We start from the raw sequence: 23,596 nt of genomic DNA on the forward strand, positions 1-23,596 counted from the left end.
CAGCACCATAAAATACGTAAGGTCACAGGGCGGACAGCTTGGCATGTTTGGAGAACAGCCCTGAGCCGTGGTGTGCAAGGACGTAGGTCGCCACGACATGAGGATAAACCTGTGGACTGCATGCTACCGTGTCGCTGTTGTGTCACTGATGGAAGACATGTAACCAAGGCATGGGCGCTCGCAGCTCCAGCAAACCTCTTTACACTCAGACAATGGCTCCCGCTGTATTGTCTCCAGCTGCTGGTTTTGAATCTTATTCATTTGCGTCACACAAATTAGTGAGATTTGTGCACTCTGACCTGCTGCCCCAAATGTAACTGCCCTGCCTGATCCCCATCCACCCTCACGTTGGTGAGTGACTTCACCTCCTGCGACTATGTCTGCCAGATGCTACCGGTTGTCTCTCATTGACCCGCAGATGGCTGGGGAGCCGGAGAAATCCCAGGAGACGCTGCACTGAAAGATTCATTCTCCAGCTGCGGCCTAGCATTGTGGTCCCTCTGCCACGACGTGCCTTGCCGCCATCAGTGCACCGGGGACATCCCGCCTCGCCTGCTGAACAAAGGCCCGGTGTTACGCCTCACCGGGCAGGCCCCCGGCATGCACCAAGGCCTCTGCCAGCACCAAACCGTGCTCTTTCTTCCACTGCCACGGCACCGGAGGGAAGAAAAGGGGCTCGGGCAGGAGGCAGCCATTCCTGTTCTCGTCACGGCGCTGCTGCGCCTTGAGGCGGCGGGCGTCCGCGGGAAACCCCGGAGCAGCCTCGCAGCACCCCGGGGCTGGGGGGGGGCTGGCGGGGAGCAGGGCGAGGCGAGGCGGCGGGCGGCTCTCAGGGCGGGAAAAGCTGCCCCTCAAAGCCCGGCTCGGCTCGGCGGGGCCGGGGGGGGGGGGGGGGGCGGCGGAGGGGGAAGGCGATTCCCCCGCACCCCCCCCGCCGCGTTATGTGACAAAATCGCTTGTCACACGGGAGAGCGGGCAGTGACACACAGCTCGACCGTGTCAGTGGCCCGGCCCGGCCCGGCCCTGCCGCTACCCGCCGCGGGGCGGGGCCCGCCCCCCGCTCTCCCCTCAGCCGCGGCGGCGGCGGCTGCTGCGGGGCTGCGCGGGAAGGGCGCGAGCTCTCGCCCCGCCCCGCCCCGCCCTCAGCGCACGTGGCACCCGCGCCTGGGCTGGTCACGTGACGCAGGCCCCGGGCTTCCCCCCCCTCCTCACCCCCCTCCCTTCCCTCCGCGTCTGACCCCGTCTCCCGTCTGGTCAATAGCAGGCGGCGGCGGCGGCGCATGCGCGGCGGGGCCGCAGCACGCCCCCGCCCTGGCGCCCACCCCCCCAACACCACCCCTCACAGCCCGTCTCCCTCCGCCCTATATAAGGCGGGCGCGGCGGGGCTCCCGGCTCCGCAGTGTGCGTGGGCGGGCGCGGCGGCTACGCGCGGCGGTGCGGCGACCCGCGCGGCCTCCTCCCGCCCTCCCTCCTTCCCCTCAGCCCGGCCCAGCGGCGCCGCTGCCGCCATGAGTTCGGGGACCCCCTACATCGGCAGCAAGATCAGCCTGATCTCCAAGGCGCAGATCCGCTATGAGGGCATCCTCTACACCATCGACACCGAGAACTCCACCGTGGCGCTGGCCAAGGGTGAGGCGGCGCGGCGGGGCCCTACCGGCGAGGAGGAGGAGGAGGAGGGGGGGGGCGGTGCGGGCAGGCCTAGGCTGGCTGTGACGGCGCCGCCGCGGCCCGGCGCTCGCTGAGGGGGTGCGGGGGGCCGCCCGCCCGCCTCGCCCGCCGCCTCCGTCCCCTGAACAATGAGCCTGGCCTGGGCGAGTGGCGGCCGGAGCCCGCCCGCCCTGAGGGGCTGCGGCGGGGCCGGCGGCTCGTCCGTCCTTGCGGGCCGGGGGTGCGGGGAGCTGGGGGGGCGGCGGGGTTGGAGCCCCGTGCCTTCGGCGCTGCTGGCTTTCCGTGAGTCAGCATTTGTGAGGCCGCTCCGCGACGCGGGGACGGGCGCGGGCCGTGGCGGGGGCTTGCCGTGCCTCCCCGGAGGGGCGCTTCGGGGCAGGCAGGGCCCGGGATGCTGAGGAGCCCTTGGTTTTTCACGGGAACTTCCCAGTCCCCTGAAGAGGATAAGGAGCTGCCAGCAATGCTGGCTCCTCTTACAGCAGTAAGTCAGAGCCAGAAAGGTGATGGTCTGTATCTCTGTTCATGGTTTGGTTTTCCTCTCCGGTCTGTACGTGGACGCCCGACAGTATCTCGGTGCTTGGCTTGAGCAGGGCCCCAGGCCGGTGCTGGGGAAAACAGAGTTGCTGTTGATGTGCCTTTGTTCCTTTCGTGATCAATAACTGGACTCTGCTCAGGTGAAGAGGGTGAGAGCTTGTGTACAGAGCGCTGTGGGGTGTCTGCCCTGGCTCTTCCTACCTTGCAGGCTGCTCACCAAGGCGTAACATCTTGTTTCCCTGTAGAAATAGTGATCTTTATCTTCTACTTAAATGGTGTCATTTGGATTCAGTTGTCACCTGTGCTGGGATCTCCCGTATTCACACTCAGAAAAACCTGTCCTGTCTTGTTTAGTCTCTCAAACGAGACCTTATTTCTGGACTGCTTTTAATGTCCAGCTTGGCTACTCCAGCTAATGTGCATCAGCTTTTTCTTTCCCTCAGTTTTGTCCTTCCTTGTTCTGGGAAGTTCATACCTTCTTCATTGCCTTCAGCATCGGGATTGTCCACAAACCAAACATCTTTTGTTTTGAAAGGCTATTTGCTGGCACAAGACCTCGCTTGCCTGATTCTCAACTATCCTAAAGGCAGCCTGTGCCACAGTATTTATTCAGTGTAATGATGTTTGTGTAATGCTGGACATGAGCACTTGACATCTATGAGTGTATATTCTGAAGTTAAAATTGTGAGTTTTCACATGTTCCCTTTTTTCCTAGGGATGGATCTGTTTGTTTAAATTACAAAGGGAGCTGTTTATGTTAGTGTATCACTCAAAGTAAGTGAGAGGTAGTGAGAAGGATGCAATTCCTTTACTACATGTGCAGGAAGGTCTTCACCTTTACCCTGCAGCAAGCAGAAATGGTTTCTCACATAATTCTGGCTTCCACATAGCACTTGCTTCTTCAGAGCTTAAGTGGTCTATTTCAAAGGCGTATGTGATTAAAGTGCTTTATGGTGTGAGAAAGTACATGCTCTGTGTAAGAATTCTGGCGGTTCTCGTATTTATTGGTCTCTATGTTCAATTTTGATGAACTGGAATGCCTAAGAAGTAGTTGTACAATAGACAATACATTTTTCCCCCACTTAAAGTGCTTCTGTGTAAACTTAACACTACACACCCTGCTTTTCATTTTAGCTCAGAGGGTTTTTCACATTTAGAAACTTTATATCAAAATAAGTGTCAGAATTATGAACATGGCAACAATGGTGAAGTTGGGGACAGCAGTCTCAACCCTGTGCTTGGGGGGTACTGGGGTTTAAAACACTTGATCTCTGAAGGGTTAGAAGAACCATGACTTATTGACATGCAGGTGAAGTTGTCCAGATAGCTAGTAAATTCTTATTAACCCCTAGATGCCACTGTTTGAGGCTCAGACAACTTCAGTATGTAAAGTGCTGTTCTCTTGACTTTAACATCTGAGTGATATAAAGAAAAATTTATATTGAAAGAGACCTCAGGAAGGAATCTGGCTCAGCCTCTTACTCAAAGCAGTGCTAACTTCAATTGATCTGTGTTTGGTTCCTGTTAAATCTCAACACATCCATGTAAGCTCTGCTTCCCAGACATCCAGTCACTCTTGTAATGCTTCCTGACCCTTCAGAAGTCTAGTTCAACAGACCCCTACGCATGAGTACAAACTATTGTAAAATGCTGGCTGCAGCGTGGTGTGGGGTTTGTCTCCTGTTCATCTGTAAACAATAATAGTCACTGTAGCTCTTCGTGGGAGACAGCCCTTCGGGCCTCCTCGGAAACTTAAAGCCAGAAACCATTAAACACTTCAGATGCAGAGGCAGGCATGCTTAACTCCTAGAGCCCTCTCAAATGTTTTGTCTACAACAAGGGCATGTTTTTTCTACCTTTTTAGTTAGAAATCTTGGGACCAACCAGCTGAGAGACTGCCTGGACAGCTTTGGGCTTTGCAGGTCATGGGTTTCTCCATGTGGAAGCTGACAGGCTCATCCCAGTGGTCAGAGAAGATGTGGTGCTTTCCAAGCTAACTGTGGGATTCTGCAGTAGTCTCTGGGTAGCTTGAGTATGTCTTGCTATGGGCTGTGTGCAGCAATAATCTAACCTTGAGCAGGGATATCAGTGGTACGGTTCATGTCTGAAAGGTCACAAGCATTGCTTTCAGTTTATCATCTGCTTCTACTTTACTAGGTTACAGCTGTAATAGGATCAAACACCAGCTGGAGCTCTAAAGTCACTTGGAGAAGTTATGTACCCTAGGAACTAGTGCAAGATGGTCATTCAAAGGAAGTGACTGACAGCTTGTCCTTGTACCAGTTAAGATTCCCTTCCAGTTAGGTGTAAGCTGAGGTGCTAAATGGCATCAGTGTGATAGGGACAAAGTTTGGTACTGACCTGCTGTACCTGGAGCTTACAGCTGCTAGTGAGCTCGCGGATGTGTTGAACAGAGGCGAAGGCTGCTTGCAGCACTGACTGCTGCTCGGTGGGGGAAACTGCCTGGATACAGCTTTTGTCTCTAGAGCAGGACTCTTGATGAGCAGCCCTGTCTACAACCATCAATGCTCCTAGTAAGCGAGTATGGTACACCAGGGATGCTCAGCACTGGGGCCGAGTGGATCCACTTTTTGCTGCCCTCTTTCTGGGGAAGCTGTGGTGCTCCCCGTCCCCTATCACCCATGTGACAGGGCTGTCTGCTTATACCTTGCTGGCTGTGCAGTGGGAGTGGCAGCTGGCTGGCACATCACCACAGACTGTGACATGGCAGGTGCCTGTGAGAGGTCTGTGAAGGGTGTAATTTGTAAGGGTGTAAGGGTACTGCAGGAGTTGTGGCATGTCCAGGCAGAGAGGTGGTGCATGTCTGTGGTAACCTGTTGGAAGCAATTGATGCAACTCCAAATACAGAATTCTTCTATTGGCAGAAAGTGTACACCAAACCAGTATGTGCTGGTGCTTAGCTGAACTGGCCAAGCTTCATGAGGACAGAAAACAACTAGACTAGTAAACTTGATGAGCTTTGCTAACTTGCAGCCGAAAAAAATCTCTATACGTGTAGACCACGCTCATTCTCTGGCCCATTTCAAGCTGTTGTGTGTTTGTGATGTAACTGGTACCTGTTTTCCTGCACTAACAACCCAGTAAGTCTGAGTCTGACTTCTTGTTTAATGGCTCAAATTAATTTATGCTTCTACCTGGTAGCTGCCACAGTCAGCTGCAGCCTCTTTTCCACTCTAATGTGGAACAGCACTGGTTAGTACCTGCTCAAGTGTTCTGATAGCAGGGACTCAGTAAAGCCTCGGTAAGCACTGAGGTTTTAGATTTATCGCTAAAAGCTTGCTTTGTAGTCAGTGGAATATTAATCATAAAACCAGCGGCACGGAGTAGAGAGAATTTTAATAGGAAGCTCTTGTCATTGATAAAACTTCACCTCTACCTGTGTAATAAATACATGAAGCCAAAGGTGCAAATTTGAGCTCTAAAGCCTTCCAAGATTTTTCCCCTGCTGCTTCAGGGGCCTCTCCCAGTGTCTGTTGCAGTGGCAGTTGTCGCGAGCTGAATGGCTACATGGGACAGGTGCTGGGGAGGGAAGGGAATATGGCAGCACAGCGCTGTGGGGGAAGTCCTCGGGTTTGGAGTAGGATTCTTCACTCCAGCTGGTCTATGGTCTTTACCTTCACAGCTTGATGTAAACAAAACTGTTTATGCAGGCTGCTGAAAAAGTTGGTGTTCGAGGGAGCAGATGTGTGTGATAAGGAGATTCAGGGTTTTGGAGGTAACCTGTTGGGTTTTTGTTGTTACAATTGGCAAGTATTACAAGAGTACTTTTTAATTGTATAAATCTTAATTTGCACAATGCTGCAAGAATAGTAAAAATAAAAACATATTATATGACTAATAGTAATGTTTTTAATGCTGAAGTGCGATCCTTTGGTACTGAAGACCGGCCCACAGACAGACCTGCTCCTCCAAGGGAAGAAATCTATGAATATATTATTTTTCGAGGAAGTGACATCAAAGACATCACTGTCTGTGAACCTCCAAAAGCTCAACATACTCTGCCACAAGATCCTGCCATTGTTCAGGTAAGTTCGCCTGGAGTGTTGATAGAAAGCTGTGATAAAATGCTGATGATAAAGGATTGCATTTTGGTATAAAGTTATAAAAATGAAGGCCAGTAAGTGTCTCCAGGAATCTTCAGATTGTTTGAAGCATCCTGAATTTCCTTGTAATGTTTAGAATAGCAGCAGATTTTGGTCAACAAAACCCAGAGTTAGGTTACCTAGCTGAGAATGCAGGAAAATGATAAAGAGGTCAACTAACCCTTCTCAGTCTTTACTTAAGCTTTAGTAATGCAGTATGTGAAGTAGAGAATCACTGCCAATGCCAGTTACTTCTGGATGCTGTAAATGGAAATGTACTTTGTCTTGTTACAGTCTTCGCTGGGCTCTGCCTCTACATCATCCTTTCAGCCACATGTGCCTTACAGCCCGTTTAGAGGTATGCCACCTTACAGCCAGTTTGCTGCCAGCTCTTTGCTTAGCCAGCAGTACGCAGCTTCCTTAGGTTTAGGTAAGTAAAAACTTTGCTTCCTAGAATAAAGGTACGGTCCTTGTATGCAGCTACTGTGAAACCAATTAACAGCGACTAATACCGAATCCCTTAGCAACTGTCAGGCTGCAGCGACAACTTTGTGCAAGACCTTATTGTAAGGAGGCGTGTGTTTTGCTTAGACTTGCACGCACACACATGCACACACACGCACATGTGCACATACACAGGACAGACACTCAATAGCTGAAGTTTCTGAAAGTGATGTGAATACCTGACAGTTGAGGCCAGTTCATTTCTAACCTAACAGACCTTACATATACACCACGTGTAAAAAGAACTTGTATTCCCAGAGAGGACTGTAAATGAGCCGCTCTGATGCTGTTCTAGAGATTCTTGTATCTCTTTCCAAGTCCTTCAGATGTTTCACTACTTTGTATCTTATCCATGTATCTTTGCTTTCTCTTCTTCCCTCTATCTCTTCAGAGAAATTGGTAAGCCCTCCAGCATCAGCAGCTGCTTCCAGCCCTAGTTCTTCTCCGTCTCCACAACCTGTTTCAGAGCCTGACATGTCTTCAGAGCCCCATCAGCTCTCTTCCAAGGGTAACAGCAGTTTGAGGACTCCAGATATTTGGAAGAACTGCATGGCACTTGCAAACACTGTTCTTGTTAACCCCTCCTAGAATGATAGTGTTTATATGGGTAATGCTAGTAGAACTAGTTTGTTCTCAGCTATTTTTGCCTTTCATTACATGAAGTATTCCTCCTGTCCTAGAAGTATCAGTTAGAGAGACAGGAGAAAGAAAAAGTGCAGGACAGCAGATCTTCTTGTGTAAGTATGAGGAGAGGGCTGAGGTTCAGGGGCGTTAATGTGCTGCATCCTACCCAGGAACATGTGTCACCTTAGGGACTGGGTGAGGAATTAGTTAGCCTTTCTTGGAAGGACAAGCACAGTGCTGAAATTGTGGGTGGCCTTGCTGTTAGAGACCTAGATTAACAGAAAATTCAGGAGTATTGCTGTAATTGAGGAACCATCAGGATAGATTTCATGCATGGTGGGGCGTAGTACCTTGTCAAGACTCCCAATTAGTAAAGCATGACTAACAGTAAGCAATTTCTGAGTTGTGGTAAGCTGAGATAACATAGTTCTGGGTGCTCGCTTCTATGTGTAAAAGCTTTTAAAGGAGGTTGAGTAGAGATACTAGACTGACCGTCCTCAGAGCAGAGAGACCAGGCGCAGCCTGCGTTTAAACATGGTAATTCATTTCATCTGTTTTTAGCTTTTAAGCATGTCTGCTTGTGTTGGCATGAAACTGTTTTTACTTACTCTCTGGTTTTGGCCATCTATCTGTACATACTCCCTCAATGTTCTGGCTGAGCTTTGAAGTTCTCTCATGCTAAACTTGCACAGCAGCTTTGTCCTCCTGAATAATCCTTAGGATGTGTCTGTCTTCCTTGCAAGTTTTCCAGGTGTACATTAACTGGGAACCTGCATGATGTTACCTACTGGGTATGTCTCATGTGGACTTGGGTGACCCAGAAGTGTCAGTGGCTTGGTTTGTGTGTACTCTTGAGCTTCTCACTTTTCTTGCTCTTTAAGTATATTCAGTTAAAGTTCGCTTCCAAGCAGTTCTTACGCATAACTACATAAACCTGTAGTACTCCAGAACTTCTAATTAAATCTAGAATGCAGTGTTTCTTCTGAGTACTGAAGACTGTCACTTTTTAATATAATTGGTGTAAGGTATACCAAACCATGAAAAGTATTTACATGTTTTGTAGTGTGAATAAATAAGCCTGGATGGAAGAGCAACAGAAGTCTTGGTAACACTTTGGCCTTGACCAAGAAGGAATTTAAAAGGGTAACTTTGAGATCCTGGTCTGGTTTCAGGTTTTCTTTGTCTGAAAGCTAACAATAAGCAATGAAGTTGAAGGACTTCTAAAAGCGGCTTACAAAATGGGATGGAGTCGAGGTGGTTTAAGCTTTTGCTGCGAAATCTTTTTTTGACAAAGTGGGGAAGCTTTCTTGAGCGGTTTCAAAATGGTGGATTTTTGCTTCTGATTTAAAGTATTCTGTAAAGTAAAATCCTACATAACCAAGGATACACCTAGAAATTAGATTTTGGTATAAACTGTCTAAGAGACTGACCTGGCTTACTTATCTAATATGTGTCTAACTTGGCTTAAGAAATAAAGGGCTAGATTTCCTGATTTTTCAGGCTCTGGATTTGAGAGCCATGACCTGTATGGCAGTGGTGCCTTACCTGGTGTATGTGCCACTCAAACGTAGCGTGTTAACGATAAACACTCGAGGCTTTGAGTAATTCTTGACCAAACGGTTTCTCCGTAGAAGCGGGTAGGGTTGGATAGCGTTGGCCCAGTTGCCAAGAGGCACTTAGTCACTGGGGTTTTTTCCAGGTGCTGGCTTTCCTTCTCTTCACCCAGTCCGCAAAAGCCCCATGGTAGAGCAGGCTGTTCAGACCGGCCCAGTTGACAACATGAACTCACAAAAGCCGCCCCCGGTGAAAGTCGCGCCGGGGGTTCAGCGCAACGGACGGCAAGTTCCCCCGGGCACCAGCAAGCCCACCGGTACGTGTGCGCCGCCTCGCCTGCCAGGGGCTGCGTTGGAGCCGCCTGCAGAGGCGTCTAGCGAGGCGAAATGTTCTGGGTTTGTGCTTGGGCGCCTTTACTAAGTCTGTCCTTCTTGTTCAGTAGATACAGTTCAGTCAGCACCTGTGCAAACCCAAGGGCAGGTGAATGATGAGAACAGAAGACCTCAAAGGAGAAGATCGGGTAGGTTAACCTGACACTGAACAGTCACATTAGCTGATAAAGGCAAATATCGTTAACTTCAGTGAAGGATTCCTGGACAGAAGGTTGAGAGCAAAACAAAGCTTGATAAGGGCATCCAGAGATGCTTCCCTAACAAAGTAGGTTCTGAAGTCACAGAAGTTCAGGACATCCCACTCAGAACAGAGTTGTAGTCCCTTTCTAGTAACTTGAAGGGACGTTATAAAAATTGATGCTATGAGTTGGCAGCAGCAGCTAGATTTGTCTGAAGTATTTTTGCTGGGAAGGGCAGCCTGTTGAAGGATTTCCAGAGCTCTTACAACTGAGAGGAGCTATGGAGCCCTTGCTTCCATAGAGCAGAGGTCCTGTCTCGAGGCGGCAGTTTAAGCATGGATCACAAGAAAGTGAAATTGGATTCAAATGCATAGTTCTGCCCAAGCAAAATGAGCAAAGGCAGGAAACCTCAGACTGTCAGGTCTTATTTGCCTGGGGGCAGCAGGGTAGAAGGGGTTATCACTTTTTTCCAAAAAGGAGTTGATAGTGTCTCAGTGGGAAACCAGGAACTCTACAAAGGACAAGCTCCCTTTGTGGGTAGAGAGGCTTGGGTGGATTTTCTGAAACCAGTGACCTGCTTCTCTTTGCGATCATGAAGCGTTTGGAGACTAATTACAGTGCCACGCTTGCAGGTGAATAACAGACAGGAAAGAGTTTTCCCTGCTTCCATCAGCTTTTCTTGGTATGGTACTCGTTCTGATTGCCTCTGCTCCTTGGAAGGAAGGGCAGTTGGGTATACTGTGCCTTAATGTGAGACTGACAACATCCAGGAATGCTTTTGAGAAAGTTAAAGTGTTGCTGTAATGTGTCTTCTACAGCCAAGCTCAGAAGTTACTTTCAAAGAGGTGTGGCCTAACCACAGGACTGGAAGCCAGAAACTCCTGAGTTCTAACCCTGGTTTCCTCTGGTCTTGAGCAAGTCATTTAACCTCCCTGTGCGTTACCAAGTGTTTAAACTCTCCTGCTTTCAGGAAACAGGAGAACCAGAAACCGTTCTAGAGGACAAAACAGATCAACTACTGTGAAGGAAAATACAATAAAGTTTGAAGGTGACTTTGACTTTGAAAGTGCAAATGCTCAGTTCAACAGAGAGGAACTTGATAAAGAATTCAAGAAGAAACTAAACTTTAAAGGTTTGTGACTTCATTAAATATGAATTGCTGAGCTAGTAGTAAACGCTGCATAGACAAACTCCTTCTGAGAAACTGCAGGGTTACATGTGGCAGCATCTCAGACTTTGAGGGAGCAAGAGCACAGATGGCTCTTCGTATGCGTCAGGGGAGTGTAATACGTTTCATTATCTTCAGATGACAAAGCAGAGACGGGGGAAGAAAAAGGGGACCCTGGAGTGGCAACTCAAAACAATGACGGTAATGCAGAGGAGGACCTGCTGGGACCCAACTGCTATTATGATAAATCCAAGTCTTTCTTTGACAACATTTCTTCAGAACTGAAATCTAGGTGAGTGTTTTCCAAAAGCTTGCTTTAAATGCAACTTTAGGTGTAGAATTGTAGACCTAATCTGTGTCATGTGCTGTAATTCTTTAAAAAAATCTTAGAATGCAAGAAAGTCAGAAAAACAGTCTTTAGGAGGGAGTAAATGCCACACGTTTGATGGCTCAGGAGTGATATTAATCAAACTTCATGCAGTGGGGTCAAACAAAAAGCAAGGATTTCAACTGATACCGATACACTTGTCCAAACTATGATACAGGAGTTTCCAGTTCAGTTTCCCAGTACTGACTTGGAACCCATTGATTTTAAACAAATTTCTTGCCTCGTTTGTGGGAGGAGGAGTCAGGGTCATGCTGCGCTGAAGGTGGTGCAGCTTGCAGAGAGTCTGGGCAGAGCGGAGGTCGGGTCTGTCTGTGGAAACACTTTGAGTTAAATGTTGGGAATGTTACAGGAAAGCTTCATCTGTCGCTGCTGACGCTCGTTCCCAACTGCCTGGTGAAGTCAGACCTTTAAAGATCCCTTCAGTGTCAGTATCTGAGATTCCCTGGGCAGTGTCTCCGCTTCCCGTTAGCGAAGCTTTCCTCCGGGCGCTCCCTGGGGGGTGCTCAGGGCAAGGCAGGAACGCGCTGCTCCTGTGGAGCAGTAGCAGACCCTCAGCTGTGACAGGGCTTCCTGGGCTTCTGGAGAGCTTCACCGGAGTCAAGAGTTTGTGGTTGTCAAGAAAATAAGACGGGGTTGGAAGGGCCCGTGAGCCGCCGGGGTTGGAAGGGCCCGTGAGCCGCCGGGGTTGGAAGGGCCCGTGAGCCGCCGGGGTTGGAAGGGCCCGTGAGCCGCCGGGGTTGGAAGGGCCCGTGAGCCGCCGGGGTTGGAAGGGCCCGTGAGCCGCCGGGGTTGGAAGGGCCCGTGAGCCGCCGGGGTTGGAAGGGCCCGTGAGCCGCCGGGGTTGGAAGGGCCCGTGAGCCGCCGGGGTTGGAAGGGCCCGTGAGCCGCCGGGGTTGGAAGGGCCCGTGAGCCGCCGGGGTTGGAAGGGCCCGTGAGCCGCCGGGGTTGGAAGGGCCCGTGAGCCGCCGGGGTTGGAAGGGCCCGTGAGCCGCCGGGGTTGGAAGGGCCCGTGAGCCGCCGGGGTTGGAAGGGCCCGTGAGCCGCCGGGGTTGGAAGGGCCCGTGAGCCGCCGGGGTTGGAAGGGCCCGTGAGCCGCCGGGGTTGGAAGGGCCCGTGAGCCGCCGGGGTTGGAAGGGCCCGTGAGCCGCCGGGGTTGGAAGGGCCCGTGAGCCGCCGGGGTTGGAAGGGCCCGTGAGCCGCCGGGGTTGGAAGGGCCCGTGAGCCGCCGGGGTTGGAAGGGCCCGTGAGCCGCCGGGGTTGGAAGGGCCCGTGAGCCGCCGGGGTTGGAAGGGCCCGTGAGCCGCCGGGGTTGGAAGGGCCCGTGAGCCGCCATCCAGCCCTTTTCTAGGCCATCTTTATTTCTCCAGTATGAAAGGCCTTGCAGAAGCCGACAGCTGTCACTTTCACATCCACGCTCAGCGGAGGAATGGAGCTGCAGGGCACGTGTACACCGCAGCTGGTTCTTGTTGCGGTTCAGTTCAACAACATAGGGTGCTTGCAGCTTCCCAGCTACGTGAGTTGGTGGCTCTTCAACGTTTATGTTAGCTCTGAACGCAGTCTTGTTCAGTTCCAGGCGCACCACGTGGGCTGAAGAAAGAAAGCTCAATACAGAAACGTTCGGTGTGTCCGGACGGTTCCTTCGTGGCCGCAGCTTTCGTGGTGGATTTCGAGGTGGAAGGGGCAGCGGAGCAGCAAGGCGAAACCAAACCACTCACAGAGCTGGTACTGGCAGAGTGTAACTTCAGAGGCAAGTGTTTTCGCAAGAATCGATACTCTCTGAGCCAGGTTTGTCTCCTCCTCCTTGCCTGAACTGTCTGTGCCACATCTGTGGCTCTCCAGTCTCATGGATATATCGAGAATTGTTCCCTATCGTACCTAAGTGGCAGAAGGAAACACGAGTGGTTTTAACGTGCGAGTGTGTTGGTGGTTCTGTTGATTTCTTGGGCTGCCCTTCTGGCTGGGGAAGCAGGACCTGCTGGTTTGAGCTGAGGCTCCTGCTGCACATTTCAGTTGACTCATGGGTGTGAACTTTGCTGCTTTTCTTTCTCTGGGGAGAAGGTCCCTGTGGTACCAAATCTAATTCTGCCCTTTTTCTGAACAGGTTCTAACATCTCTCCTGAGGGGATGAAACTGTATATAGAAAGAAAACAACCAACTGCTGCACTAATGTGGGAAAATGGTTCATATTGTTTACTGTCTCAGCTCAAGCGACAGAACTTCATGTACTACTGCTTCTATTCTGGACTTATTTTGGACCAGCAACTGTCAGCTGGAATGTTCTTTGGAAGAGGGAATGTGTTCAGGGGTACCTTCTTCAGGGTGTCTTTTTTTTTTGTTTGTGGTTTGTTTGGTTTTTTTTTAAGTGCAGACTAACTTACATGGTCCTTCTTTCTGGGTCTCTCAAAGGCTGCTATAGTGTAAGCTTGAAGTCAGACTCCTTTTCTGAACCCTGAAGAAGATAAATCATGCTGTTTTTAACATGGAACCAAAGCTCACTTGAAATAAACCAGCTATAATTTGTTTTTCTGAGTAACCAAATGGATCCTTTGGTGCTGCTGGTTTCCCTGGTCGCAGCAGCAGGTGTGAGGCAGCACTGGTATCTGGAAGAACGGATTCCTGGTGCTGGGGAGTTGTGTATATTGTCACTTGGGAATACTGGATTGTTGATCATGTAGTAGTGTAAATGACTGTACAGCTGTGTGTTGGCCGGTACGAGCGTGGAGGTACCGCGGGTTCCCGCAGAGCCTCGAGCTGGAGGGTGCTGGGTGTTCCTCAGGCTTGGAACCCCTTATGGGGTCAGGGCGGTGTGGGGGGACAGCGTGCTGTGTCCTCGGCGGGACAGGAGCGGCAAGTGCTCGGAATGAGGAGTTTTTGGCAGCAGTTGACTGTCTGGGAAGGAGATGAGAAGCTCTGGCTGCTTCCCTCAGCTCGTACCTCGCTCGCGGGTGGTACCGAACGCCAGCAGCTCGCTGTACACTAGTAGACTGTGGTGGAACACGATGGAATGTTTTTGTTGAACTAGGGATGAGAGTCCATGTAATGAAGCTTAACAGATGGGCATGTTTCATTTGTTTCCTCTATACCCCCATACTGTAAATAGTTTAGTTGGTTTTCTTTTGTTTTTAAAAATCTGTATGTGGGGAGAGGGGCTGGGAGGGAGGGGTTACATTTGTTTGCATGAATAAGTGGGTTAAATTGCTATAGGCATGTGTCCCTTTTTTCGTTGGTAGGGAATTTCGTTGAAAAAGCACCTTGACGACTGAACCCCTTACATAGCTAGAATTTTTTTAGTTATGCATTGACCTAGGTTACTGTAAAAGCTTGGATTTATTTTTGTAGGACTTTATTGCTAAGAATTAGAACATAGCAGTGGGGCTGCTCTTTGGAGTAATGTAAATTGTAATTATAATAAACATGGAAATGTTTAATGTTTCCCCCCTCCTCTGTTCTGTACAGGGCTCAGTAACATCAATCCAAACAACTTGTCAGGTGTCTGTCCGAGCAGGGCTCAAATCCAAGCCAGAGGAAGCCGCTCTGCGGAGTTCTGGCAGCCCTGGGAAGCGTTACAGAGCGTTTGACAGGGGCTGGAAGCCCCCAGTGCAGGCACTGACCCCCCTTGGCACTGCTGTCCCCTGCTCTTGTGAGGGAACTGGCCAAGTGAGTGTTGGTGTTGCCCAAACCGCACACCTCGCCGTGTGACTGCCGAGAGTCCCTGGGCTGGTGGGGCTTGGCCAGAGCTTGGTTTGGGTGGCCGTGCTGCTGGTCAGTAGCCACCAACGCCCTCGGTATCCGGGCTCCTGCAGCAACACGGTGTGTGCTGAAGCGGCTCCCTTGGAAGCTGCTGCGAACCTCTGGGTTCTGCTGGCAGAACAGCCGGTGTGGCTTGAAGCGTGAAGGTGGATGGCACTGGCAGAGCCAGCTGACGTGTCCGAGGTGGCTGTGGCAAAGGGAGAAGTCATGAACTTCTCTGTAATACTGCCCCTTGCTTTTCAAGGCAGTAGTTCCCCTTGTTTCGACAGTAAAGCCCCGGCTCTAACACATAAGACGCAGTTATCGCTACTGAGGCTGCAGTAGTCATTGCACTACAGACGTGTCCCAGCCTTGCTGAGCGCTGTGCCTGGCTCGGTCTGGCGGGAGGGAGCAGGGTGAGGGCACGGGGGGGGCTGTAGCTCAGCCCCTGGGCTGGTTCCCCACCAGGAACCAGCCCTGTCGCCTTCCAGGTGGGAGATTCCCAAAGTGAGGGAACGATGGTGGCGACTTGTGCGGGGACCTGAACGTGGCTTTTGTACTTCAAAATTCCCCTCCGAGGGCTGATAAACCACTGCAGGTCCCAGCTACTCGCTTCTCTAGCTGCTGCGGCCCAACGCTCTCCTGAGCAGGGGCAGCGCCGCAGCTCTCCTGCCCTTGGTTCCTCTGTGCTTCTCTGCCCCCGCTTTTCGGCTGCCAACAGCTCGGCCGTGGGGCGGGAGGTACTGCAGGGCTGCACCTGGAGCCGCCCAGCCCAGGCCTGAGCAGCCTCCCTGGGGACCCTCGGGGTCTCTTGCGGGGTGCTGGGATGCTTTTGGTCCTCCCTGTTCCTGCTGCCAGCGGGGTCTTGCTTTGTCCACAGGTTGGTTGTCAGCAGCAGGCTCCAGAGCTGCTTTCGAGGGCTGTTTCAGTTCCACCCCGTGGTGGGTACAACTAGGGGAGTTTTTGCAATAAAGGGGTGCCTGTGACTCTTGGGAGTGAGAGCTCAGGGGTGGGAGGGACTTGAGGCTTCTCCGTGGGGAAAAGCCAATGCGAAGCACCACAGCAGAGCTGGTGACCAGCTTTCCTCTTCCCTGAAAGCTGGGAGTGAAGAGATGCCCTTAGGAGTGCAGACAGGATGGGCAAGGCCCTTTACTGTGCTTAACTTAAAGGTTGTATTGAAAGGTAAAGAAAGCCTCAGGAACAAAAGAAAGAAAGAAGAAAATATGATTTTTAAGATGGGGGATAGAGGGGCTGGTGCCTGCCCTGCAGCCCCCTGCGCAGCATGAGGCCTGCTCTGCTCTGTACCCGCCTCCTTTCAGAGCAGCTGGGCAGCAAGAGCTTGGCCTGGGCCAGTGCAGGCCATCCAGCCCCCACCCCTGCCCTCTCCGTGTCACGGAGGGCCCCGAGTGCAGGCTGTTGTCACCAGGGCACTGTCCCTGTCAGCCTTGCAGCACGGAGATTCTGAGGGCAGGTGAATTGGCTGGAAAGGCCTTTTCAGGGCCCAGAACTGGGCAGTGGAGATACCACTAATGCAAATACCTCTCTGAAATAAAACTCCCTGTTCCCCCTCACAGCTCCTGGGCTGGTTTTAAAGCATTTGAGCAAACAGTTGTCACCGGAGACCTTCAGGTTGATCGATGCTGAAGTTTATTATGTTATACACATTAATGTGTGCAGCGAGCAGGTGGCACAGAGCAGATCCTGCCTCTCGGGAGCAAAGTGACTCTGGTGCCCAGCAGCACGTCTCTGTGCCCCCTCTAGCACGTTAGCGACCTCCCTCTGCCGCGGGGAAGAGAGAACTGGTCACACGCTTGCTGGGACTGGGACCAGCAAACAGGCCCGACCAGCCCCTGAGTAAAACCCTCCTGGGGGTAGGAGGTACGGAGGCAGCAGCGTGAGGGTAACTGCAAGAGGAGAAAGGGGAGCAGAGCTTCACCTCGTACCGGCCACTCGCTGTCCTTGGTGTTGGCGCTCAGGAGCTGCAGGGCTGCAGATCCCCCCCCCCCCGGGGCACTCACGCAGCAGCGCTTCCCGCTGAACCAGCTGGATCCTGCAGCGCTGGGTAAGCCCTGCGTCGTGCCCCTCTGCCCTGGTGTGCTGCAGCAGCCCCTTCTGCTAACCACCCAAACCACGACCCCCCACCCTCGGTCCTGTCCTTTGGGGTAAATCTAATGCCTGACCCATCCCCCCCCCAGCTGCTGCCTGGGCCCAGCCCTTTAGAGCAGAAGATGCCAGTAATGGAAGAAAAAGCGTAATTCCCTCTTGGTTATGTTCTGTGGAGGCCACAACACAACCCTTGAGACAGCGACTTGAAAAGCAGGGGCGCAGGGGAGAAGCCAACGGCTGAGACTGGGGAAAAGAATCATTAAACCAAGTGAATTGTCCGAGGAAAAAACGCAAACAAAGTCTTTGTCCTTTAATGGGTCGCTACTGCTGTTCTGCAGCCAACCAAATGAGCCCAGGTAATTAAAATCCAAGGAACAGATGGATTTTTTTTTTAAAATAACAGCTTTAAAAAAAAAATCAGTAGGTTTATTGTAGGTCTCAAGAGGGGCACAGTATGAAGAAGTGGAATGCCTACGTGTTGTCTATACAGAATAACCCATCACTTGAATTAAAAAGAAGCAGCTAAGCAGTCGCATTTCATTCATCATGATGTTTTCTTCTGTTTTTTCTTTTCATTTTCTTCCTTTTCTTTTTCAATTTCAGCAACATACTTCTCAATTTCTTCAGGGTTTAGGATCTAAAACAGAAACACAGGCGACCCTCAGGATACCCATATGGCTTAGAGGCTTTTAGTTCTGAGAGGGAAAGAACGTGAACGGGGATTTACCCAGACACGAGCACCTTGTGCAGACACAACAACATTCCTGGGCTGCTAATAACAAACGGGAGCATTTGCCTGGGCAGAACGTGAGACGAGGGGCTGGAAGCTCACGCAGATCAGCAGCAGCAACCGGCTCCGAAGGGAGAAAAGCCAAACAGAGGCCTTACCTTCAGCGGCTGCTCTCGCCTCATCACCGCCAGCTCGATGTTCTTCCCACCAGACTGCACCACCTTAACGGGAGCGAGATGCAGGCGTTAGGACCGTGCCTGCCAATTCCTTCCAACAAACCCCTTCCCGGTCCTCTTGGAACGGGAACAGATATGGACCGGGAGCATTTTGCTCATCAGCTCTAAGCTCCTGACTCCAGCAGCAGTGTAGCGCTCAAAAAATAAGGGTCTTCATCCGCCATCAAGGCCCTCAGGGGCTGCTGAAGAACAGCTCATTTCCACCACCTGACTTTGGGAATTTTCTACACTTAAACTTCAATACAGAAGTAAAATGTTCCGCATGTGGTTTAGCACGTCTCTGGTGCGTTTCTTTTAACGCCCAGACCTGAAGTCTGTTTCCCTCCCCAGAGACCTGCTGGTCAGTTCTTTGGTGCGAGCTACCGGAACTGCCACCCGAAATATTCCGAACCTTGAATTGAACCCCACACCCAGGGCCCACGCTGGAGCGTTTCCACAGATTATGGTCCTTTCCCGTGACACGCACCGAGACTTCCCCGCACGCCCGTTTAAGAAGTCAATCCAGACACAGTGAAAAGTCACCCCCGGGAGCCGAAACAGACGCACCTCTAGAAGAGCCTTGATGACGAGTTTAATGGTGAGATCATCTGTTTCAATGGCTTCATCAGTGTAGTTCTTCTCCAGGAATTCACGCACAGATTTGGCTCCTCTGCCAATGGCATTAGCCTGGAAACAGCGAAGGAACACGAAGTCCAGAGAAGACTTAATTTACAGAATAAGCAAGAAATGCAAGTTGTACAATTAGATAATCCGAAACCATTGCGTGATCACCGTGTACTTTTCAGGAGACTGAACATGTTACTGCCCCGATGTCACACCCGAAGACGGTTGTGGGCACGGGCGGGTTTTTTGGAACACAGGACCAGACTTCCCAAGCAAAGCTGAACTGCAGACTGCCATGCTCCGTAAATCTGATCATTAAGGCTTTCTGCAGCCGCGAGCCAGCACCACCTGCCCAGCGAGATCTCCCTTCTCCACCAGTCTCTCTGTAAAGGGGACGTTAAGGCACCAACATTTCACTGCTCCTCCCCAGGAGACAGAACCAACTCACCTTCCAAGCGTGGTAGGTACCAGAGGGGTCGGTCTGGTACAGCCGGGGGGTCCCATCGAAGTCAAACCCCACGATAAGAGCAGAGATCCCGAAAGGCCTGCGCCCGTTGCTCTGCGTGTACCGCTGGTCAGAAAGAGGAGAAAGAGGCTTCAGAAGCCGCCCTGGGAACGCCGGCAGAGCGCAAAGCAGACGCTGGAGAAGTTACGGACAGGAGAGGCACCAGAAGGATTTCTGGCGGCTCTTACCAACCTGCCCGTCCAAGTCAGGATTCCGCGGCTCCCAAAGAGGCGGTCACTGCCCAGCCCCCGGCCCCAGCACCCGCTGGAGGCCGCCGCACGATTCCAGCTGCCAGGAGAACCTCCCGAGGCCGGGGGAAACGCTCGGCTCACGAGCGGCTTCGGGAGCCGACAAAGAGGACAACGACACCTCAACAGAGAGCCCCCGTTACGGCCTCCTGCCAGCACGGGGTCAGCCGAGTCCTTTTTCCACACCAGAGGCACCCAGGAACGAGGAGGCCCAACACCGGCGGCACTACCGCAGCAGAGCACCGCGCCAGACTGATGGTTTGTGGCGGTTTTGGAGAAATCACGAATGTGCCAGAGTGAACGACACAAATCTGAGGCTACTGTGAAGGCACAGAGCGAAACTTTGGAAGGTGGTGTCCTGCTCTGGCAGGCTAGTGCTCGCGGCAAGGGCCCCCCTCGCGGCAAGGGCCCCCCTCGCGGCAAGGGCCCCCCTCGCGGCAAGGGCCCCCCTCGCGGCAAGGGCCCCCCTCGCGGCAAGGGCCCCCCTCGCGGCAAGGGCCCCCCTCGCGGCAAGGGCCCCCCTCGCGGCAAGGGCCCCGCCGTTACCGTATCACTGAACTAACACCTGTCTGTGTGTAAGTAAATGAGAGTTTTTGTAATCCCCACTAGTTGCTGAAAATCACTTTAATACACTGGCAGATGAATAATTTTATCACAGAACACAGTTGGGCACTTTTTGACTGTGTAATTCATTCTAAATTCATGAGTATCAAACGTAAAGCATATCAAGTACCACACTGATTTCCTCCCTTCTTACGCCTCCTTGCAGTGGCTTAGTCAGAAGGAAAACAAACAGGAGCCGTGAAGACGCTGTGACAGTAACACAGCACCATTGTTTGGAGAGCGAGTTAGAGCTGTAGATGAGCAGAGCATTCCTGATGATATCACAGATGTCGTTACCCAGTCCTTACAAGTACTAATTAACTTTTTCATCTTGGGAAAACCCCCAAACAGTAATCAACCCTCCTTTTCCATTGCTACATCCCCGTTCCCAACGAACGGCCGCGACCTGTTTGGTTCCGCTCGCGTTCACCAGCCGAGCAGAACCAGGCCAGGCCGGACGCCTTCCCTGCTGGGGCCGCAGCGCTGCCCGTCAGGCCGCGGGCTGCAGCGCCCCCGCGCGCCCCCACGTACCTGCTTCAGACTGGCGATGTAGCGCGTGATGTACTCCACGGTGACGGGATCCTCCACCGTCAGCCGGTGGCTCTGGCACTCCACCCGAGCTCTGTTTATCACTATCCTGGCATCGGCTGTCAGCCCTGAAACGACAGCGGGTTCTCACACCCCTGCGCCCTCCCCAAACCAACCAACCCACCCGTCCTGCCCCCAAAGGCTCGCCAGGTCAGTGACAACAGCAACGAAAAAAAGCAAACGAGAGATCCCACTCCCTCAGGCTGGGGGAGCAAGAGGCAGCAGCCAGAAGATCCTGCACCAAAACAAGCAGAGGGTTTAGTTCACAGCCTTCACGTCCGCGAGTCCTGGATGAGGCTCCAGCAGCGTGATGTGAGCCGACAAAAAGGAGTATGGCCTTTGGAAAAAAAAAATTTAAACTTATTTTTCATTTTCCTTTTTAGCTGATGATGCCATTCTCTGTTTACAGCCTTGTTTCTACTGGAGAACTTTTCTTGGAGCTGTGAACCCACCCGCACGTATGTCTCTGAGGGCGCAGGGCAGCAGGGGGAGCTGAGCCTGGCACTGCTGGGCGCTGCAGCAAAACCCCACTATTTGTCTGCTGAAGTCACATCCCCCCTTGGAGCATCACTAACACCGACAGAGATTCTCAGCTACTTGAAGAGAGGAGAAACATCCTGGAACACTTTTTCTCTCCACTGATGTTGTTTGGTTGGTTATTTTTTGACTTTCACGCTTCCTGTTTAAGCTTTGAACAACACAAATTAAGACATCTGGAACAGGAAGAATATGGAACTAGAACGTTCACCCTTCAAATCCAGAGCTGTTCATTCAGGAGGAGTTTTCTGAACTATAACAGACAAGATTTTTCTTTGGTTTATGCAAGGCTGCAAAATTTTGCTTTTTTGGCTTGAAGCATGTGGGAAAAGGTCTCCATAACTAACAAATGTCTCTTATAGCTCCTGTCATACGTATTAATAATATGTATTTTATACGTAATATATAAAATATTGAAAATATTTCATTTTAAATACATAAATTAATATACATACAAATTTAAATATATCTATTCAAACAGTACATATCTGTACCTGTGCCAATGACACATCAGTTCTCAGCCTCCATCCTCACGTCAGACCGAGAGGACCTCAGTAACTTTAACACGTATTTCCTCTCATTAGACCGTTGTCTCTCTCTACACTTCACCACACAGCAGGCTACTCTCATTTAAAAAAGAACAAGCAACCATGGCAATACACGTCTTCCCCACAGCCCTCAGCCAGTTATGCCAAGTATTTTATGTTCTCCGAACTCATAAACATACCCAAAGGTGCTCCAATAACCGCCAAAACCCCCGAAGGGATCACGTACCTGCAAAAGCCATGCAGACATTGTCATCGAGAGCACAGATCTTCCGCACGGTTCTTTCATCCTGAAGTTTTGCCACGGACTTCTTCTCCACACCAAGAACAACAATGTCCTTCCCCCTTACTCCGACCTTCAATGCATTAAAAGAAGAATAAAAAGTTATGCTGGGTCCCAAAAAAAACCCTCCTTGTTGCAGACTTTACTGAAAAGAGCAGAAAAAAATAAACAGACAAAACCTTCACATTGTAAACACTATTTCAACTTGAAGTCAGTATTTTATTTCCTTTTGCCACAACCTGGAGAAAGGCCTGATGGAACAGAAACTGCGTTTGGTTCCAGGGCGCAGTTTCATCATCAGCTTATACCAATACGAACCCGTGTGGCTCCCGAGGGATACGTTCCCACTCCTCTTACCACCTGTGTGTGCCCCAACTCTCCCCAACACCATTAGTGTTTCTGCAGCCACGGAAGCAGGATCAACAATGAAACTACCACTACAGCCAGCTCACTGGTACTGGTCAAGTGAGAGCCCAAAACACTGATGACCAGACCAAGCAAACCCTACAAGCAGCCTGGCAGTAGTTTGCTGCCTTAATGACCTAATCCACCCTTTGACTATACCTTTTCCAACATCAGGGAAGGGGGAAAAAAAAGTTGACCTTTCACACTCATTCCCCCTGCTTCTCACAGGGCAATCGGAACCATCTCCTCTTATGGGGGTGGCCCTGCTGTTAGTGTGCTACAGAGCTTTCCAAAAACATTAACCTCAACAAGAGACAAGACAGGTAGATTCTACTGCACATGAGCTCCACTTTTACAGTGGTTTTCATTTCTGAAAAAAAAGAAAAAAAAAAGAGCCTATTTAGCACTAAGTCGTGTTACATTTATTCCCATCCTCAAGGCAGTAAATTTTCTTCTGGGTATTTTGTTATTTGGAAATTAATGCTTTTTTTTTTTTTTCTTCTCTCTCCCAAACGAAAAGGCCCTTCTTCGAGCAAAAGCTCGGGACAACTGGAGCTAGGAGCCAGGCAGTTGCTTCCACATGCCTTTACTGACATTCCCCGATCCACTGGGAATCTGCATCTTGCAGGAGCATGAAATACTACCATTTTCACCACATGCAGAAGAATGAAATACAGAATCTGTTCTCAGAATTACTGCCCTGTAGATCCGCAGCAGCTTTGTCCCCTCGAGAGGCAGCTCTGCCCACTCGGCCTTCCCGGGCTCGCAGGCTGACCAGCAGCGCTGCCACGGCTGTCAAGACCCTGGGACACCCGCCTGTGCTGGGCCTCACATTCGACGGCTCAGTGCGGAAAAACGCCACCATTCCCCCTACCAAAAAAACCCCACAGCAACGGCCTGACTCGGAGCCAGCGCCTCACAGGCAGCGCGGCACCCGCTCTGAGGAAAAGGGGGGTTTTTAAGGCAGCTCCGAACCCAGCGCCTCGCCCGAACGCCGCCACCGCTGCGGCCTCAGGGCACCCCCTCTGGCAACGGGTCACAGCCCGCACCGTGGCGGCCCACCCTTCCCCGCAAGGCCGGCCCCACTCGTGCGGCGGGCCCGGCAGGCCCCGCTCCGGGCCTTCCCTCAGCGAACCGGCCCGGCGCCGCCCGCCCCGCGCTCACTCACCGCGGTGGAGCCCTTCTTCACCGCCTCCTGGGCGTACTCCACCTGGAAGAGGTGCCCGTCCGGGGAGAAGACGGTGATGGCCCGGTCGTAGCTCATGGCTGCCGCCCGTGCGTCCCCGCGGGGCCGGAACCAGCCGCCTCCCTCAAAACAGCACACTCATCCCCCCGCCCCCCGCCCGCCGCTTCCGGAGCCGAGC

The 23,596-nt window shown here is 51.7% G+C and overlaps 2 protein-coding genes across 3 annotated transcripts; one reads left to right on the forward strand and one right to left on the reverse strand.

Annotated features, from left to right (window-relative positions):
* Positions 1-1,501: 1,501 nt before the first annotated feature.
* LSM14B (LSM family member 14B) lies at positions 1,502-14,249 on the forward strand. Its single transcript, XM_086474901.1, has 10 exons — positions 1,502-1,629; positions 6,085-6,248; positions 6,600-6,735; positions 7,201-7,317; positions 9,133-9,303; positions 9,430-9,507; positions 10,529-10,690; positions 10,865-11,018; positions 12,682-12,861; positions 13,216-14,249. Exons 1-9 carry the CDS (start codon positions 1,509-1,511, stop codon positions 12,851-12,853), a joined length of 1,275 nt encoding a protein of 424 aa, XP_086331027.1. The 5' UTR covers positions 1,502-1,508; the 3' UTR covers positions 12,854-12,861; positions 13,216-14,249.
* Positions 14,250-17,231: 2,982 nt separating this feature from the next.
* On the reverse strand, positions 17,232-23,555 carry PSMA7 (proteasome 20S subunit alpha 7). Of its 2 annotated transcripts, none has more exons than XM_086474903.1 (7): positions 23,401-23,555; positions 21,774-21,900; positions 20,406-20,530; positions 18,967-19,089; positions 18,462-18,581; positions 17,838-17,900; positions 17,232-17,586 (listed from the first exon to the last, which is right to left on the reverse strand). In XM_086474903.1, exons 1-7 carry the CDS (start codon positions 23,494-23,496, stop codon positions 17,494-17,496), a joined length of 747 nt encoding a protein of 248 aa, XP_086331029.1. In that variant the 5' UTR covers positions 23,497-23,555; the 3' UTR covers positions 17,232-17,493. The 2 variants fall into 2 exon arrangements, with proteins under 2 accessions (XP_086331029.1, XP_086331030.1); XM_086474904.1 differs by having other exon boundaries at positions 20,406-20,548.
* Between the last annotated feature and the right edge of the window lie 41 nt (positions 23,556-23,596).

The sequence above is a fragment of the Leptosomus discolor genome, chromosome 17 (genome assembly GCF_034619465.1).
Source record: "Leptosomus discolor isolate bLepDis1 chromosome 17, bLepDis1.hap2, whole genome shotgun sequence".
In the NCBI taxonomy this organism is placed as follows: Eukaryota; Metazoa; Chordata; class Aves; order Leptosomiformes; family Leptosomidae; genus Leptosomus; species Leptosomus discolor.